The 19,165-nt window shown below is 43.6% G+C and overlaps 1 protein-coding gene across 1 annotated transcript in view; it reads left to right on the forward strand.

Annotated features, from left to right (window-relative positions):
* The first annotated feature begins 1,597 nt into the window (after positions 1–1,597).
* Positions 1,598–19,165, forward strand: part of mylka (myosin, light chain kinase a) — a 52,849-nt gene continuing 35,281 nt past the window's right edge. Inside the window, exons 1-11 of the mRNA XM_031748972.2 lie at positions 1,598–1,736; positions 6,077–6,236; positions 11,396–11,603; positions 11,814–11,859; positions 12,658–12,823; positions 12,962–13,127; positions 13,376–13,397; positions 13,905–14,076; positions 14,189–14,262; positions 14,348–14,448; positions 14,614–14,826. Coding sequence (XP_031604832.1) covers positions 6,081–6,236; positions 11,396–11,603; positions 11,814–11,859; positions 12,658–12,823; positions 12,962–13,127; positions 13,376–13,397; positions 13,905–14,076; positions 14,189–14,262; positions 14,348–14,448; positions 14,614–14,826 — 1,324 coding nt within the window. The 5' untranslated portion in view covers positions 1,598–1,736; positions 6,077–6,080. The remainder of the gene's footprint in view (positions 1,737–6,076; positions 6,237–11,395; positions 11,604–11,813; positions 11,860–12,657; positions 12,824–12,961; positions 13,128–13,375; positions 13,398–13,904; positions 14,077–14,188; positions 14,263–14,347; positions 14,449–14,613; positions 14,827–19,165) is intronic.

The raw sequence follows: 19,165 nt of genomic DNA on the forward strand, positions 1-19,165 counted from the left end.
GCATGAAGACCATCCAACAGCAGAGGAGCTGGGAGTGGTGAGGACAGGGCTAACGTGTTGAATGTGTTTTACAACAGACTGGACACTGCAGTGAATGTTGCTCCCCCCACAGCCTTACCTGTAGTCAGCCTGCAGTCCACAGCCACCCACTGTCTCCACACTGCACCATAGCCTCCTGTAAAAGTCCTGACACCCCTCCCCCGCCTGTCACTTTCACTCATGACCAGGTTCAGAGACAAATGAGGAGACTCCACTCAGGCAAGTCTGCTGGACCAGACAGTGTGAGTCCCGTGACCTCGAGGCCTGCTCCCCCCAGCTTTGTGGAGTCTTTCATAAACTGTTCATGTTGAGTCTGAGTCTACAGAGGGTCCCATTGCTGTGGAAGACATCATGCCTCGTTCCTGTACCAAAGATGCCACATCCCATTGGCCCCAGGATTACAGACCTGTCATCTTCAGAAGTTTTCTGATGACTCTGCGGTGGTTGGGTGGATCGGTGAGGGTGATGAGTCAAAGTAGCGGGCTGTGGTTAACTCCTTTGTCATGTGGTGGGAGCAGAATTATTTGCAGCTCAACGTCACAAAGACCAAAGAACTGATTGTGGACTTTCGGAGGACCAGGAAACCAGTGACCCCCTGTTTCAACCTTGGAGTACACAAAGATAATAAACTGCACTGGGTTAAAAACACAGCTGCACTCTTTAGATGAAAGAAAAAGGAACAAGAAATTGATTTTACATGTGAATCAGAAAATCAGAGGGATGCTCTGGTGGGTAAACATTCATTATCACAAACTTTGTAGGCTTCCTTTGACAATAACATAACGCCCATTATTCTCTTTTATACAGTCAGCCATGGTGAGGGGGAGGTTCCACCTTATTAATATTACTACAGCCCTGCTCCCACTGCTGAATGATGGGAACTAAACGCATCCACAAAAAGTGTCCCAACAGTGTAACTGATTTGATGCTGAACTCTAATTAAAAAGTGCTCCTTTCTGTGTATTGTTTCATACAGAGTTAAAATGATTCCTAAATCAGGGGAGGAGGCCCCGGGGCAGACCCAGGACACACTGGAAAGATTATATTTCTTGTGTGGCCTGGGAACACCTTGGTGGTCCCCTGGACAAGCTGGAGGAGGTGGCTGGGGAGAGGGAGGTCTGGGTTTCTCTGCTGAGGCTGCTGCCCCCGCGACCCGGCCCTGGGTAAGCGGAAGAAGATGGATGGATGATTCCTAAATCTGTGGATAACCATTCAAACTGTGCTCTCATCACATCATTATGTGAACAAGTCTGAGGATGATGAAGTTCCTCTGATGAAGCACAGACAGCTGATACAAACACTCTGTTTAACCTGTTGCTTCAGTTCTTTGGAGGTTTGTAAAGAACCTCATGTTCAGACACACGTCTGTATGACGAACTCCAGGATGATGTCAGAGGGAGTGGCAGCTGAGGAGCAGGACTCATCCCACACATGGTACAGAGTGCAGCACTGAGTTTGACCTGCAGATGGCGCCACACTGACACAAATCAGCAGCCTGAGCTCCACAGCCTGAACCCACAGAGACCCCCACCCACAGCAACTCATAGCAGTGACCGCCCCGGAGGAAGAGGAGGAGTCCGAGTGCTGAATGAGCGGATTATTCAGGTGAAGCTGCTGCAGAGGAACACAAGCTCCTCAGTCTGGTTTGTTTTCCAGGAGTCACAGAGGAGGAGAACCACCAGAGGAACATCAGAGCTGTGAGTTCACTGATTCTCCTTCTTCTCTCTGCGGTTCTTCAGACTCAAATGTGACTTTTTCCTGTGTTTTAATCAAACGCACCCAGACTCTGGGGTGGGCGGGGTCAGCGCTGCACCAGGCTCCTGCTGGTTAAACAAACACTGAGCCCAGATCAGTTTATTAGTGTTTAATACTGAAACGTCCCTCAGAGATAAAGAGCAGCTGAAGAGCTGCTTCTTCTTCTCTGCTCTCTCTCCTGCTGCACGCGTCACAGAATCAAACAACAGTTTAATGATCAGTCGATTAATCAGAGCGATTAGTTTGAGGTTTGCAAACATGTTTCAGGCCAGATGTTAAACTCTGTGCAGATGTGACGCTTTAATGTTTTTTTCTCTTTAATCATTTTAATGTTTTTACTTTGTAAACTAAAGTTCAGAGGAGCTGCGTCAGAGTTTGAAACCATCCTCTGAATGATCACCTCGTCCCTCATTCACTTTCATCTTTAGCTTTTCTTCATGTTTGGCACTAATGTTGACCTCAGTTATTATCTCATGTTATTTTCACTCCTTGTGTTGTTGAGTCTTTGCTTTCTTCTGTCTGTATCATCAGTGTGGTGACCTCTGACCTCTGTGATATCTCTGTGCACAGTGTTTTAAGATGAATCAAAGTGCAGTTAGTGTGGTGGGCTATGGTCTCTGAGTTTATACAAAGTGGTTGGTTATGAAGACGATGAGCAGGTGAACAACCCCTCAGCCACAGACTGGTGATGAAAACAAGCAGCTCCACATTAATCCTGCAGTAATAATCATTTTACCCTCTGATGTAAGAAATACTTCATCATACTCACAGACGTTTATACTTTACAATGCTGTGTTACTGCTGTGGTGTCACTACAGCACTGAGTCCTACAGAATGAAGCCAGCTTGATGCGACTGTAAGGACCTCTCAAACCTTTCAGACCTTGTGCTGCAGGTTATTAATGTTAATGAACATCAGAGTGTCAATAACAAAAGGTTATAAAATCATATCAGAGTAGAGCCTGCGTCTGTCTGAACGTCGAGCAGAGTTTAAAGAAGAACACAATCAAATCTGAGAGAAAATCCAGCAGAGACGTTGAAGCCTCTTCAGGCAGGGAGCTGCCAGCAGCTCGGGTCAGCAGGTGTTGCTCCTCCACCTGTAGATGTTCCTCAGCACTGGTGGAGGTTTCCTTCACACAATCAAGACTGAACACAACATCTAAAATCATCAGTTAATCCTCACCATCAAACTCTGACGTCTTTTTAAAGCTCCATGAAGGATTTCAGGGCAGAGTATTTGAATCCCAGGCACGGATCCATGTCTGCATGTTTTTGGGACGTTGTGGGGATGTTGTCGGGACGTTGTCGGGGCGTTGTTGGGATGTTGTTGGGATGTTGTCGGGGCGTTGTTGGGACGTTGTCGGGATGTTGTCGGGACGTTGTTGGGACGTTGTCGGGACATTGTTGGGAAGTTGTTTGGATGTTGTTGGGACGTGTTTGGGATGTTGTTGGGATGTTGTTTGGATGTTGGGACGTTCTTGGGATGCTGTTGGGACAATGTTGGAACGTTGCTGGGATGGTGTTGGGAAGTTGTTTGGATGTTGTTGGGACGTTGTTCGGATGTTGTTTAGATTTTGTTGGGACGTTCTTGCGATGTTGTTAGGACATTGTTCGGATGTTGTTTGCATGTTATTGGGATGTTGTTGGGACGTTGTTGAGACATAGTTGGGACGTTGTCAGGACGTTGTTTGGATGTTGTTGAGATGTTGTTGGGACGTTGCGCGGATGTTGTCAGGACATTGTCGGGACGTTGTTTGGATGTTGTTGGCTGGTGCTGCACAGTGTGTGATTTTACAGGGTGAATGTGGGAAACAGAAGCTCGGCCTGCTGCTGTTTAGTTGTAGAGGATGTTTGTGAAACGGTCGACTGACGTGAAGGAATCTCCTCTGATTAAAGAGCCGACCTCAGACCGACCGGAGTATGCTGGGAAGTTTCAGAGCACCGTGAACTCACCTGCAGCTCTGATTTCACAGCCTGATGCCTGATCTGATCTCTTCTTATCTTCTGCTGCTTCCTGTCTCAGCCTGGCTCATCTCGTTCCTCTCATTAAATGCAAATTGACTTTAAATATGACAGATGTTAGCAGCTGTCTTCCTGCAGCAGGTTTTGGATGAGTGCTAACTCTCTGACTGTTCATAAAGGTTTTCACTGTGAGAAGAAGTCTGCATGATCACAGTGAGCAGCTGATTCCTGTCTCCGAGTGCACACTGGCTGTAAACGCTGCAGCTCACCTGTCTGTTCAAACACACGTTCATCACCACAAACGCTTTGAGGCTTCATCGTCTGCTACACAGAAACAGCAAAATCAAAGTTTCACATGAACACACACACACACACACACACACACACACACACACACACACACACACACACACACACACACACACACACACACACACACACGTACAGTGAGAAAAGACTTGAAGCTCATTTACAGACCACTCTGGGAAATGTTTGGATTTGAATTGATGAGGTCATGGTGGGGTGGGCGGGTCAGACTGTGAAAACACTTCTACTCAGTGAAAATATCTGCCGTTTGGATCATGTTCTCCATATTTAGTGAAATATTTGCAGGCTTTGTGTAAAACAAGCTGCTCACAGGTAGTGAGGGCTGACCTGCTGACAGAATCACAGAGCTGGTATTCAGCTGCAAGGTCTCAGGACTTCCTCCTCACAGCTCTGCTCTGATGGTAGAGCTGATGTTGCATCAGGTCATGTGACCCAGCAGCAGAGTGCAGCTGTTTAAAGTCAGAGTTTGAACTTTGAACTTTAGAAAGTGAGTTAGCAGCTCCGACTGAGGGGAGGCTTCTGTGTTATTTGGCTGCGTTGGTTCAGCGTGACAAACAGGAAACCGTTTTTCCTCCTGATAATGAACTCTGCTAATGACAAGCGCAGATGGGCGAGTGAGCGCCGCTCAGTCTTTCTCTCTCTCTGCCACTGAGGGTCGAGCTGAGCTGCTGACTGCAAACATTCATGTGTCGCTGCTCTCTGTTATTTCTGTTATCTCTGTTATCTCTGTTATCTCAGTGTTATTGATCTTCTGTCAGCTTCTCTTTGTTTTCCTGCTGTTTGTGTCGCTCCACCGACGTGACACCATCTGTGAGAAAAGCTTCACTCAGGCTCTCTGTGACCTTCAGAGCTCTCACAGACCTTCCTGTTTGAATGCTGTCTTCTTCTTCTGTATCTTTGTTGGTGCTCTGCAGCATTTCCAGCACGTTCTCCTCTGCAGGTTTCTGTACATTTAATCCTGTTCATTGGACTGTGGCGGCTCATTGGACATCTTTAACCTTCATTATCATCAACTCAAACCCAAATATCTTCCCACAGCAGTCTCACTGATCTTTCAGCTTCACATGTTCTTGTTCCTGATCGGTGTCTCCAGAAACTGCAGCATCTAACCTGTGTTCACTCCTTGAGAGAATGAGCACCGACGTGCTTTCAGGAGCTTAGCATGAACTTTGAACCTGTTCTCAGTGTTTTTCATTCAGGCTGAGGTGCAGCTCGTGTTCGGTCAGGTGGAGGTTTGTGTCTGAGCTCTGAGCTGGAGAGAGAAACACATGATCAGGACGAGACAGGAAACAAAAGCTGACATGTTGATAAAACTGTTATTTCAAACCGAGTTGAGTGTGTTTCGTAACTATTAGACCTTATAAGGCAGCAGCAGAGAGAGGGTCAGAGCTGCAGACTGCTGCTGTTTGCTCTGAAAACACACAAAACATCCAGCAGACACACAGCGACCAGCCGGCAAACACTGAGCCAACGTTCAGCCAAAAGCCGAAAATATCACCAACATACAACAACTGTGAACTCAGCAGTTAGCACGCTCTGAGCCAACAACACCAAGCTGACATCACAACAGTAACCATCCGACAGCCCCTCTTGCAAGTGAAGGCCCACTGGAGCCCACTGGAGGGCAAGCATGTATGCTGCTCTGTCGTCACCCAGGACCAGTTTGCCTTGGGAGACCCCAGCAGGAGCCAGTAGCTCCTGGGTTCATGCTGGTGTGGTAACCACCACCATGATAAGGTGATTCACAGGTAGGTGTGTCAGGAACCACCACACTCATCTGATACTGAACAACTACAGATGCTACTGATACTCAGGGCCTTGTCGGGTGTTACAGGTCATCAGAACAAGGACTTAGCTGCAGATGAAAATACGTTTTCCTCAGTTTCCTCAGAGTCACATGATCAGCTGATCACATGATGCCTCTGAGGTGTGCACATGCTCAGAGCATGTTTGTGATGTCACTCTCTGATGGTTGTTTCTGTTTCCTCTGATAGGAGAATGACTGACGTGCGGTTGGCTTCAGTTTCCACCGTCTCAAAGGTTACAAGCCTGTCACAAGGATGCGGTTCCCACGGCAACGAGCCTCCAGCTTTCGTCCTTCCTCCCCGTAATGCCCGGGTCACGCTGGGGGGAGAAGCTCAACTGGAGGGCAAGGTGAGACATCCGAGTCTCTCATCAAGACTCTGATTGGTTCTTTTTACCTCTAAACCTGAAACAGTGAACAGCGTTTACACCTCTGAGGTTGTTTAAGGTGGACTCGACCATGGACAGTGAAGATAACTAAGATGTGAGATATTTCCACCTGCTCTGAGTTCGGACGAGCTTTGTCAGGTCTGAGAGTGAGCTGTGGCGTCTCCAGCGGGGTGGCCACCCCCCCAACCAGACTGGCCACCCCAGGTGCCACCCCGAAGCCAAAACAATAAAATCCAATGAAATATCAAATGTACGATTATGTTTTCACAGTGAAGCTCAGATATCCGAGTGTAAGTGAATGCAGCATCGGCTTCTGCGCTATGAGCATCATGTTAGCAAAGGTAGGAGAGCCAAGCACGAAAGACAGCATCACAGAAAACAGTTTTTCGGCGAAAGATTAACAGTTTAACATAGCTGGACTGGCCATCGGGCATGGCGGAGCTTCCACGGCGGCTAGCAGGTGGATGAGGAAAGGGTAGGCAGGAGGAGGAGAGACCCGAGGCAGCCGCCAGTCCGAGTGTCAGGTGAACTGAACTTCAGGTAAGAAGTTATGACCTGCAGTCTATCTGGGTCAGATATAAACCAAGTTTAGGTGGAGTTTATTTTCGTTGTGCTGACTTTTTACAGTCAGTTACAATAACTCGTACTGCGTACTAGCTAGCATGACGGAGTTTCTACACAGCTGGGTGGGTGCTGTGAAGTTACTGATAGTGAACTTTATTTTATTCATAAGGTTAGTTAGTAGAGTTGTCAACAGCTCCTTTAAAATGGAATGGTGAGAAGAGACGGAGTTTGTCCCGGACTTCAGCTAGAATGAAAAAGACACAAAGCTGGAGTTATTCTGTGTCTTTGCTGCACAGCTGCCTCCTCTTCTCTCATTCTCTCCCCTCCCTCTCCTGTTGCTATTTCAATCATGAAACTGATCAATGATCAGCTGATCGGCTTTTCTCTCTTGTTTGTTTATCGCCCACTTTGCGCCAGAAAGAGGAAACCAGCGGATGTCGCGCTAAACAACAGCAGCACCTTTAAGCTTGATCAGCTGTTGTTAGAATTTATTTAATATTAATTTCTAGTATCAGCTGATGTTTGCTGGAGCCACAGCTGTAAAGCTGCTGGTCATGATGTCGGTTTGGATATGTGGTGAGAGGGAAACATGAAGATGAAACCAGGAGATGTCCTTACTGAATCATCAGAGCTGAACAGGTGATGGAGAAACAGGTTTACCTTTTAGGTGACATGAATGAGTTGAAGGGAAGTTATGAACTGTTTCTGAGAGACAAATAACACCAGGATCCTTTTCTAAGTAGCTGACAGCTGGTAACTGTGCAGGGGCGGGTCTAGCAAAGTTATGCCAGGGGGCCAGGTAGGGCATTAACAGGGAAAGGGGGGCACAAAGAAATACTTTTCTTACTTATTCTCATTTAAAATATCTGGCTTTTATTAAATAATTATCTGAATCTTTCGAACAAAGTTTTTATCTGACGTAAAATTTATAGAAATCATACATAAACCAACCAGCCCTGCAGGTTAATACTGGCAGTGTCACCATGCCAGCTGACTGTATTTCATCATCAGCCAGTGTTGTTCTTTATACATCAATATTACCAAAGTTTATCATAAGGCAGCATTTACTTGCTTTCAGGTTTCATTCAAATGTTAGTCTTTTCATTTGTTTCCCCACTTTTTTCCTGTTTCAAAATCAAACACCAGTTTGTAAGAAGATTATCTTCTTTTTTTAATAGGCAGATTAAGTTTTGCATTGGCTAATTTGCCAATTGTATGTTAAAAATGTTCGTATTTTAATATTCAAAAATGTTTGTGCCCAAAACATATGTGCATTATATGTCAGTAAAAATACTACGCAAATATTGCTGTCCTTGAATGCTGCGTAAACACTGACAAAGCACTGATTGTATCTCTTGTACTTCATCAACGCAGTATCTAAAAACTTTGCACCGTAGTGGTTAAAACCTCATTCTAATAAGAGTCAAAAGCAAATTCAGTTATTAGGTTTACAGGGTTATTGAATGATGGTTAACTGTTGGTAGAATTTTTTTAACATTATCTGCCAATTACATCTGCCACCCTTCTCCAAATCTGTGCCCCTACCTGGCCCCCCCAACAAAAATTTTCTAGACACGCCACTGAGAGTGAGACGTTCCAGCACTCTGAACTCTGGATGAAGCCGACCTTCAGTCTCTGGAGGTTCATCAGAGCCAATATCAGCAGCAGCAGCAGCTGAGCTGTTCAGACATGCAGCCTTTCTTATCAGACGGAGGTTTCAGCCCACTTTAAACTAGAGATGGACCGATCCGATATTACGTATCGGTATCGGTCCGATACTGACCTAAATTACTGGATCGGATATCGGAGAGAAATAAAAAATGTAATCCGATCCATTAAATATCAAAAAAACACCTCACAAAACTTGCGACACGGCGTAACTCGGTTCATAACCGTAGCACATCGGAGCAGTGTGCTCACGTGATAGAGCGGCTGTGTGTATTTGTAGCCTCGCTACCAAACCGGCATTTCATCTCCGAGGAAGTTATCCCAGAGAGAAGTAAAGCAAGTGTGTAAGTTCATCTCTGAATGTTTATAAAGCGTTCCCACGTTTAGCTTAACAACCGATATATGGAGCGACTGCCTCTCTCTCCCTCTCCTGCTGCTACTTCAATCATGAAACTGATAAATGATCAGCTGATCGGCTTTTTTGTCGCGAGTCCATCTCTCTTCTTTGTTTTTGGCCCACTTTGCACCAGAAAGAGGAAACCAGCGGCTGAACAACAGCAGCACGTTTAAGCTTGATAAGCTGTTGTTAGAATGTATTTAATATTACTTTCTACACCAGGATCCTTTTCTACGTAGCTGACGGCTGGTAACTGTGCAGGGGCGGATCTAGCAAAGTGTAGCCAGGGGGGCGATAGGGCATGAACAGGAAAAGGGGCACAAAGACATACTTTTCTTTCTTATTCTCATTTAAAATGTCTAGCTTTTAATAAATAATTATCTGAATCTTACACCCAAAGCTTTAATCTGATGTAAAATGTATAGAAATCCATTACTGTATATAGTAACTGTTAAGTCTAATATACCCTAGTAAGCTATACTACTTTTTCCTTTGGGAAGGTACCATCTGTGCAGTCTGCAATTCTGTTGAAGAAAGATGTTGAATCTATTTAATTATTCTTGAAAAATAATTTATTTCTGTGCATTTTTTTTTCACCCTGCATCAAATTAAAGTTGATTACATCGATTAAGCATCATGAGGTGGAGGGTGGGGGGTGGTTCCCTATTTTTTTTTGCTGGGAGTTTGCAACCCTATTAGTTAGGTTGCTTAATATTTCTGCTAAGTACTCTTTAAAATACCAGAATAGGGAGGATGGAGCAGGTTTAAGTTTATTAGATTGATCAGTGTTGCTGAACTATGAAATATTTTGGGCGCAGTGTTTTTTTTACATACAGGTATAACAGAATAGCTTTAGTGTTGTTGTTTATTTAAACTTGAGTATGAACTTATACAAAATGCAGCAAGATATTAAAAAACGTTTTATTGATTAAAAAACACACTATATCGGATTCATATCGGTATCGGCAGATATCCAAATTTATGATATCGGACATAAAAAAGTGGTATCGTGCCATCTCTACTTCAAACTCTGGCTTTGTATAAATAGTTGTGTTCCTGTGACCTGAGTGAGCGGTGCCAGCGTGCATCAGGAAGCTGTAATCACCACAGTTTGACCAAATATAAACATGGAGGCTAGAAATGAGGTTCTGTGTATGAGGAAAGCCTCAGGAGACGCTGACGCCCTCACAGACTCACAACAGACTCACAACAGACTGAAGATCAAAGTCAGACTGGCTCATTTCTAAACGAATCACTTTAATGCAGAAAGTTAATTGTTAAAACTTCATGATGATTTATACGTGTTAATATTTATTATTTCCTCTTTTCTGAGCACTTTGCAACCTGTGTGCCTTCCTCTTATTTTTGTATATATATTCCTCTTCATTATTATTTATTCCTGCACAGTTGGTGTGGAGCACCTACAATTCTGTTGCACATGTACAATAACAATAAAGGGCTATTCTATTCTATTCTTAAAACATAACACTGAAGCAGGACGTGAGGACAGACGCTCGCTGCAGGGGGAATGATACAATTTGTGTCTGGATCTTTTTCCAGAATAAAGTGCTTCACCGATCTGAGAGACCATAAAAACAAATCTCACAGCAGCAGATCATAAAAGCAGGACTGAGACAGAACAAACATCCCAACTTTAAAGAACACGTTTAAGGCGGTTCGCTGCCAGCCACAGAAATAAAAGTGAGGAGGATCAGGCTGAACCTTCATCACAGGTCAGGAGACTGTGTTTGTATCTGAGAGTCTGAAAGGCTGGAAGGATGTGAGAGCGTAGGGATTAACATTTCTTCAGTCTTGTGACCGGCTGCATCCTGATGTGAAGCCTCCCAACAATCCCAGCACACCAAACACGCTGCTCTGTTTCTGCTTTATTTGCTCTCTGAAGTAATTTTCTGTGTTTGGCCCGACTTTAATCAGCGGCTCTTACGCTGCTCTGGTTTCCCCCGTGGTTTTACACCAGTTTAACCACTTAGAGACCCAATCACAGCCAAACTGGACAAGTTTCACCTGAAGGCAGCGCTCTTCATTTCTGCCTCAGCTCCTCTGGCTGTCTGCTGACTGCATGTGAAGAATCCCAGGACACCTGAATGCACCACAAATCCCCAAACATGATGGATGGATCTGCAAAGCCTGATGGGAGCTAAAAGTCCTCAAACACATCTGTCCACCACATGCTGCACACACACAAACACTCACAGAGACAGACAGACAGACACACAAACACACACACACACGCTTGCTTTCCTAGTTCTGTGGGGTCTTTAGTCTTCCTCTTCATTCATAGAGTCCTGCAGATTCAGTCTGGACTGGTCTGCGTCTGTCATGCTGACCTCAAACCAAACACACACTGTATATAAAAGATGGACACAGCCACCGCTCTGTTGCCCTCCGTTATGCCGGATGATGCTGAGTCAGCTGGACGAGTCTGTGTGAAATCAGCTGATTGCTTTTCTCCATTGTCTGAATCGTTCAGGTGCGCGGCCATCCTGAGCCACAGGTCACATGGTACAGAGAGGGAAGGGCCGTGATTGGTGGAGAGCACTACATCGTGGAACGGAGTGGGCGGGGCAACTTCAGCCTTTTGGTGAGAGGGGTCACGAAGGAGGACCTGGGCAGTTACACCTGTCAGGCAACCAATCAGGCGGGGAGCCGTCAGGTTACCGTGGAGATCCTTCTGGAAGGTAAGAGCGTGAGCAGCTCTGACAGGAAACGGTCGCTGTGAGGAAAACGTGTTCAGATGTTTTTCCTCTGTGGTCATGTGACACCCACACTCTTTATGCCCTCATTTTATTTCTGTTTGCTGCCCTGTTGGTTCAAATAAAACACTCATAAAGTTTTTTAAAGGTTTAATGAAAGCTCGATCTGATGCTGTGATGTTTTTCCACCTGCAGAGAATTCTGGGAAGAAATACGTTGTGCGGTCGTCCATGAAAGCAGGGTGAGCCGTGCAGACAGCTATGAGAGCAATGTCTCCGAGGACACTCCTTTCACACAGCTCTGAGTTTGGCTGAACTGTTTCCTCCCAAACAAAAAACACTGCTCACAAAAATGAAAGGAACATTTTGAAAACTCATCAGGCTCGATAGTAAAACCTGGTGCTGGACATCTGCACTGATGTGGACCAGGTCATGTGTTAGGACTGACAGGATACCACATCAATTCATTTAATTAAAAATGATAAACGTGCAGAGGCTGAATTCAAACATCCCAAAGAGTTTAAATTAAAATTTCATTGGAATCAGACAAAACGGTGCTCACTGTGTGTCCCTGCATGAATAAGCCTCCCACACATTCAGGCACCATCCTGGAAGAGTTGAGCTACCTGTGCAGCCTCTGCAGGGTCCAGGTATCACCTCATGCTACCAGCATAGAGACTATCCGAATGCAAAACTAGTGAAAAACAGAAGAGAAGAGGAAGGAAACATGTGAGTGTCCTCCACCCGTGAAAGCATTCCTGCTCTGGGGGCTGTGTCCTTGTTGTTAGTTTCATTAACACCAAAGCAGCTGAACCTGATTAACACCACCTCTGATACTGAACTAATCAGATCAATATCCCAAAGTTTCACTGACTTGATGATAAACTCAGATTAAAAAGTGCTCCTTTCATTTTTTCAGCAGTGTGTAAACACCAGTATCCCAAACACCAGGGGGCGCTGCTGCACAGGGTTACAATCTGTTCCTTTAAAGAAGTAACTGCTAAGTGCTGATGCCACAACTCCATCTCCCATGATTCCAGGTGTCGCTCTGGAGCTCCTGCTGTGGAGAACAGGCCGAGTATTTGGAGTGAGAGTCCTCCAAAGTTCATCAACAAACCGAGCCGAGTGTTCGCCGAGCTGGGACAGAGCGCCAAGTTCACCGCCAAAACCACAGGACGCCCACAACCCAGGGTCACATGGTACAAGGTAGGAGGAGCTTCAGATCAGAGCTGCAGAGAAACAACTGAGAAGCTGTGTGATCTCAGCCTCACGCAGCGTCGGCTGGAGGACAGATTCTTTGTCCACATTTACTGATTAACTCAGTATTTACTGTTTGTGTCTCAGGGGGAGGCGGAGCTTCAGTCTGGTGGGCGGGTCAGCATGTACGAGCGCTCAGGCCTTCACTTCCTGGAGATAAAGGACGTGATTGTCCAGGATGCAGGAAGTTACACGTGTTCGATCAGCAACGGTTCTGGAATGGCGACCGCCAGCGCTGAGCTCACCGTCCAGGGTGAGACAGCCAATCAGAGTCGTTCAGCTCATTAGTCATTACTTAAAACTGTAGCGGAGCACCAAACACTGCAGTTCCTCTGGTGTCCAGCAGAGGCAGCAGTGAGTCAGCCCCACGTTAAAACAAATATGATTACAGCCTGATGTTGAGCAGCTGGCGGTTGCGTGGCGCTCTGAGCGTGTGACTGTGTGGATGCTGATGATGTGGATGTTCTCTCTGTCTCACGTGTCCTCCCCTCTCTCCTCCAGGTGCTCCTGACGACTCCTCCAGGTGAGTGCTGCAGGTGTTAACAGTAAGAGTCCCTCAGAGCTGTTTCCTGTCTGAAGCTCTGGTGGACGGACGGCAGCGTCCCTCTCAGAGCTTCGTCAGCTCCTGGAAGACGTGGCTCCTCTTTCCTTTGCTGCTATTAAAGTTTTCCAGCTGAGTTTGAGATCTTTTGGCTTCACGAGCTGGAAACTTGTCCTGGAAAACTGCTCGAGTGTTTACAGCAGCAGGTTAGAGGCAGCTGAAGGAAGCAGAGGAGATTCCTCATCAATCCGAACTCCTGTGGGGACGCTAACTGGCAGGTTTCACCTTTCAGAACCTGCTGCAAATAATCCGTCTGAGGTTTCTTACTGTCTGACCGAAAAAAGAAAAGAGATGTCATAAAAATAAAACCACCAGTAAATCAAATATTTCCAGACTGCAGAGAATTGAAAACATACTGTCACACGGAGACAGTCACCGCGGTAACGAGGATGGCATGTTCAGAATCATCCACTCTGGTTCCTCCTGCAGGACCGGCCGGCCCACTGACGACCCACAGACCAGAACCAGGAGCCTGAAGGAGGACAGAGCTGCTCCCAGCTCCCAGCCAGAGGAGCAAGAGCCCAGACAGGACGCCTCCTGGAGGAGCAAACCACCTGCACAGCTCCCTCTGCTGGCTGAGAGGAGAACTGCACCTATTCAGGTTATTTATTTACTACTATTAGTAATAATGATGTATCTTAAAGTCATGCCATCTAAAGCAGAATAAATGAAAGAGAATGACATGAAGTGAATGAGCTCCTGCTCCCCTTCAGGTCCGGTCCATCGGTGCTCCTGATCCAGTTCAGACCGGCTCGGTCCAGCAGTCAGGACCCGGCTCAGACAGCAGGTCAGAACTTGGATCAGTTCACTTTTATTTAAATGTGAAGTCACGTCCACTTTCAGGTGTGTTTAGGATCACCTGTGTGTTTCAGGCCTGTGAGGATGTCCACGGCGGGTTCCAACCTGCGGTTTGAGGCCGTTCCCCTGGACCAGGAGGCCACAGAGGGAGCTCAGGTCATGTTCACCTGCCAAGGTGAGAAACTCCTCAGACTGTGAAGGTGGAATCACTGACACGAGGCAGCTCTGATCGTTCATAATGATTTAAGTAAAGGTTTTCATTTCAGGTGTCAGGTGATCCACAGCTTTACTCTGACTTTAAGATCCTGTGAGTGTGACCTGACTCTCCTCTTCCTCACAGTGTCCTCCTCTGCTGCCGGGGCCGTGGACACCTGGCTGAAGGACGGGAGGCCCGTGAGGACGGGATTGGGTCTGCGGCAGAGACGAGACGACACCCGTCTCACTCTCACCCTGGAGAGGGTGAGACGGGTGGACCAGGGGACGTACAGGTGTCAGCTGACCACCGCTGACGGGCTGACGGTGGACTCTGCAGCGTGGACGCTGCTCGTGCACAGTGAGTTCCTCCTCACCCAGACTAAAGGACAGTTCAGACAGTCAGGCCGAAATAAATTCACCCTAACCCATTCCACCTTAAAAGCTCATTAGTGTGTGTAAATACTGTGAGAAGCAACAGATACACAAGTGTATTAATGAGCTGCTCTGTGAGCCTGAACCAGCACCTGCTGGTGTGTGTGTGTGTGTGTGTGTGTGTGTGTGTGTGTGTGTGTGTGTGTGTGTGTGTGTGTGTGTGTGTGTGTGTGTGTGTGTGTGCGCGGGTGCGTGTGTGTGTGTATCAGAGGGTCAGACCGTCAGCCTGCAGACGCTGTGGAGGGCAAACCTGCCCCGAGTGTCTGCCGGCCGCTGCATAGTCAGTGCTTCTACAAACTAAACCACACAGACAGTAACTGACACTAAAGACAAACAAAGATAAGTGATGGAAACTAGTGGAGTCAAATGGATGGGTGAGTGGGTGGGTGGATGCCCTCCAAGTACACAGTAAGAGACCTGAAATGAAACCTTTATTGATTTATTGCTCAGCATTCAAATATGTCAGTGAATACAGAATAAAGATTACCATAAAGCAAGAAAGCACGAGACAAGGCTAATCAGAAGGTATTGGCTGAAGCATTTGCTTATTACGCCAACCCTTTTAACAAAAGATCTTTTAGCATGCAGCTGCTGTACACAGGGCTCGAAGCAAAGAATAAAACAAAACAAAGCAAAAAACAAACAAACAAAAAACAAAACAAGAAAAACTTTCCACCTTATATAAGTAACTACATTAAATTAAATTTCATTAAAATAATCAAAGCAAAACAATCAAGAGTTTCAGTATTATTATTTTTGCTCTTTTCATTCTTGATTTCTATATTTTTCTAATACTCTATTTTTAAACATGTTTTTAAACAAGGAAACTCCACCTTTTTAAATCATTGTCATAACTATTCCACAGGTTAACTCCTCTAACAGAAACACGTCTCTGCTTTATGTTTGTCCTTATCTTGTTTGTTTTAAAGACATCTGTTCCCCTTAAGTCATATTGACTCTCTCTGACTTTAAACAGCTTCTGAATACTGCGGCAAAGCGAGTTATTTTGTGCTTTATACATTATCTGTGCCATTTTATATTCAACTAAATCATAACATTTCAGGGTATTCAGATTAATAAACAAAATGTTAGTTGGTTCTATATAGTTTGATTGATTTATAATTCTTATAGCTCTGTTTAGTAACTTGAAAATAGGAAGAGTATTTGTTTTATATGCATTAGCCCATATCTCCAGACAATAAGTCATATATGGAAGCAACAGAGAACAATAAAGTGTGTATAATGATTCCTTGTTCAGGACATGCTGTGTTTTGTAGAGAATAGCAATGGTTTTTGACATTTTTGTTTTCACATGGTTTATATGAGACTTCCAGCTCAGCTCATCATCAATTATCACCCTAAGAAATTTATTTTCGTACACTCAATTTCAATTCCATTAACCTTGATTTTAGATACATTTTTTATTTGTCTAGTGCCAAAAATAATCAATTTTGTTTTCTTTATATTTAACGATAACTTATTTGTATCAAACCAGTTTTTTAATATATTTAACTCCTTTTCCGCTGTAGTCAGAAGCTGTTGTAGGTTTTTACCTGAGCAATACAGAGTGGTATCATCAGCGAACAATACACATTTTAACAGTTTGGAAACACTACATATGTCATTTATATATAATATGAATAATTTAGGGCCCAGCACAGAGCCCTGAGGAACACCACAAGTTACCTTCAACTGATTAGATTTTACATTATTGATTTCGACATATTGATATTTGTCATCCAGGTAACTTTTCATCCACTTGTATGCTATCCCTCTTATACCATATCTCTCTAGTTTATTCATTAATATAGAATGATCAATTGTATCAAACGCCTTTTTTAAGTCTATAAAAACACCACCAGTATATTCCTTATTATCTATTGCATTAGATATCCCTTCTACAAGTTCCATCACTGCCATCGAAGTGGACCTTTTCACTCTAAAGCCATATTGGTAATCACTTAGGAGATTATGTTTCTCAGTATATTTATCAAGTCTATTAACAAATAACTTTTCTAAAATTTTTGAGAACTGTGGGAGTAGTGATATTGGCCTGTAATTGGTAAACTGACATCTCTCTCCGTTTTTATGGATTGGAATAACTTTTGCTATTTTCATTTTTGAGGGAAACGGTTCAAAAGGACAGATTACAAATGTATGCGAAAGGTTTCACTATATATTCTATAATACTTTAACTAATATCATGTCAATACCAAAACAGTCAGTGGACTTTTTATTTTTAAATGTCTTCACAATGTTAATTATTTCTCTATGAGTTGCAGCACCAATAAACATGGAGGACACATTCTGAGTAATATGTTTATTTAGGTCATTATTATTTCTTGACTCTGGAATTTCTTTTGCTAAATTAAAGCCAACATTTACAAAGAAATCATTAAATTCATTTGCAATGTCTTTAGTTTTATCAAGCACAATATCTTTATCTTTTTTAAAATAGTCTGGATAATTCTTATTTTTTGAGCCCTTTTTGATTATACTATTTAATATCCTCCATGTTTCTTGTGTGTTACTTCTATTTTGCTCCAATAATGTGTGGTAATATTCTTTCTTACTTGTTCTTATAATATTTACTAATCTATTTTTATACAACTTGTACTTTATTTCAGCATCTTTTGTCCTCAGTTTTATGAATCTCTTATATAGATTATTTTTCTTTTAACATGCATCTTCTATCCCCTTTGTGATCCATGGCTTATTTGATCTGTGATGCTTTCTAGTGATTTTCATTAAAGGACAATGTTTTTCATATAGTGAAATTACAGTTGATAGGAATGCATCATATGCACTATTTGGATCTTCATTTGCAAAAACCTCATTCCAATTGTGTTCCTTTAAGTCCACCTGGAGGGCAGCGATGGCTCTTGTTGTTCTGTCGTATCATGTCAAATGTTTGATTCTTTTGTTTGATTGATCCCAAAATAATTTTGAAAAATTGCAAAAACAGGAAGATGATCGCTTATATCAGTTATAAGAAGTCCACCTACTATTTCATAGTCAATTTTATTTGTGAATATATTATCTATCAATGTAGCTGTATCAATTGTTATTCTACTTGGTTTTATAATTACAGGGAAAAGGCAGTTACTATACATTGTACTGATGAAATCTGTTGTTTTCTGGGTTTAGCAAATCTGTATTAAAATCACCACAAATTATTTGCACTTTTTTATCATTTAGGTTGCTAAACATAGCATCAAGTTTTTCATTGAATGTCTAAAGGCATGATCCTGGTGTCCTATAGATGCAACTTATAATTATATTGCTAGCTTTTTCAACATGGATTTCAATAGTAACACATTCCAATACGTCATCTATGGTGCTTGACATATATTCAGACTACATTTCAAAACTTTATCTACATATAAAGCAACACCGCCTCCTTTTTTATTCACCCTGTTCATTGTAAATAATTTGTATCCTTCCAGTCCCATTTCACTAACTTTCTCATTATCGAGCCATGTTTCTGATATTGCAATTATATTAAACTTTTTTAACTTACTTAAACATTCTGTAATTTTAGAAAAGATTTTTATACAGGCTTCTACTATTGAAATGTATGACTGACAATGCATTTGCCATTTTAATATTCATATTGAATTGGTCGTCTGTATAGTACTCACAAGTACTATTATTGTTATTGTAGAAGTGGTTATCTGGGTCAGTGTTACTTTCAGGGTCATGCATGTTGTGCTCTGCATAGTTAAACGTTTTGAAGTTCGTTTTCTCAGCGTGTGGCAAAATAACCACCTTGACAGTCCTTTTCATAATCAGAGTCTTCCTCTTCAATATCTCTGAATGGAAACCTATAATCTGTGTCCAAACTTGTCATTTATGTGGCCAGGATACCGGGGCATCTTCACCGTCTTTACCTCCGCCAGCTCTTACTCTGGCGTAGGTTCGGTGTTGCGTCTCCAGTCCACTTATGACTAAGTCATCCATTCTTCTGTATAGTTCAAGGTCCTCGATTCGCCGTTCCAAGTTGTCTATTTTCTTGTCCTTCTCCTTTATCAAGTTTTTTAGTTGTTTTATCTCATCCATTAGGTCATGTAACATACCCTGTTGTTTAGCCACTTTGCTCAGTTCATCAGACATGAAATTAAGTGATTTCCTAATGTCCTCCAACTCCTCTTCAACTCCTGGGTTTGCTTTTTTAGGCAGCATTTTGAAAATGGTGAGATTGGTGTAACCTTGTGATGGCCTGTTGAAGTCACTGTCGGTTTACTTGTTGGTGCCTTGCTGGAGGG

The sequence above is a fragment of the Oreochromis aureus genome, linkage group 16 (genome assembly GCF_013358895.1).
Source record: "Oreochromis aureus strain Israel breed Guangdong linkage group 16, ZZ_aureus, whole genome shotgun sequence".
Classification (NCBI taxonomy): Eukaryota; Metazoa; Chordata; class Actinopteri; order Cichliformes; family Cichlidae; genus Oreochromis; species Oreochromis aureus.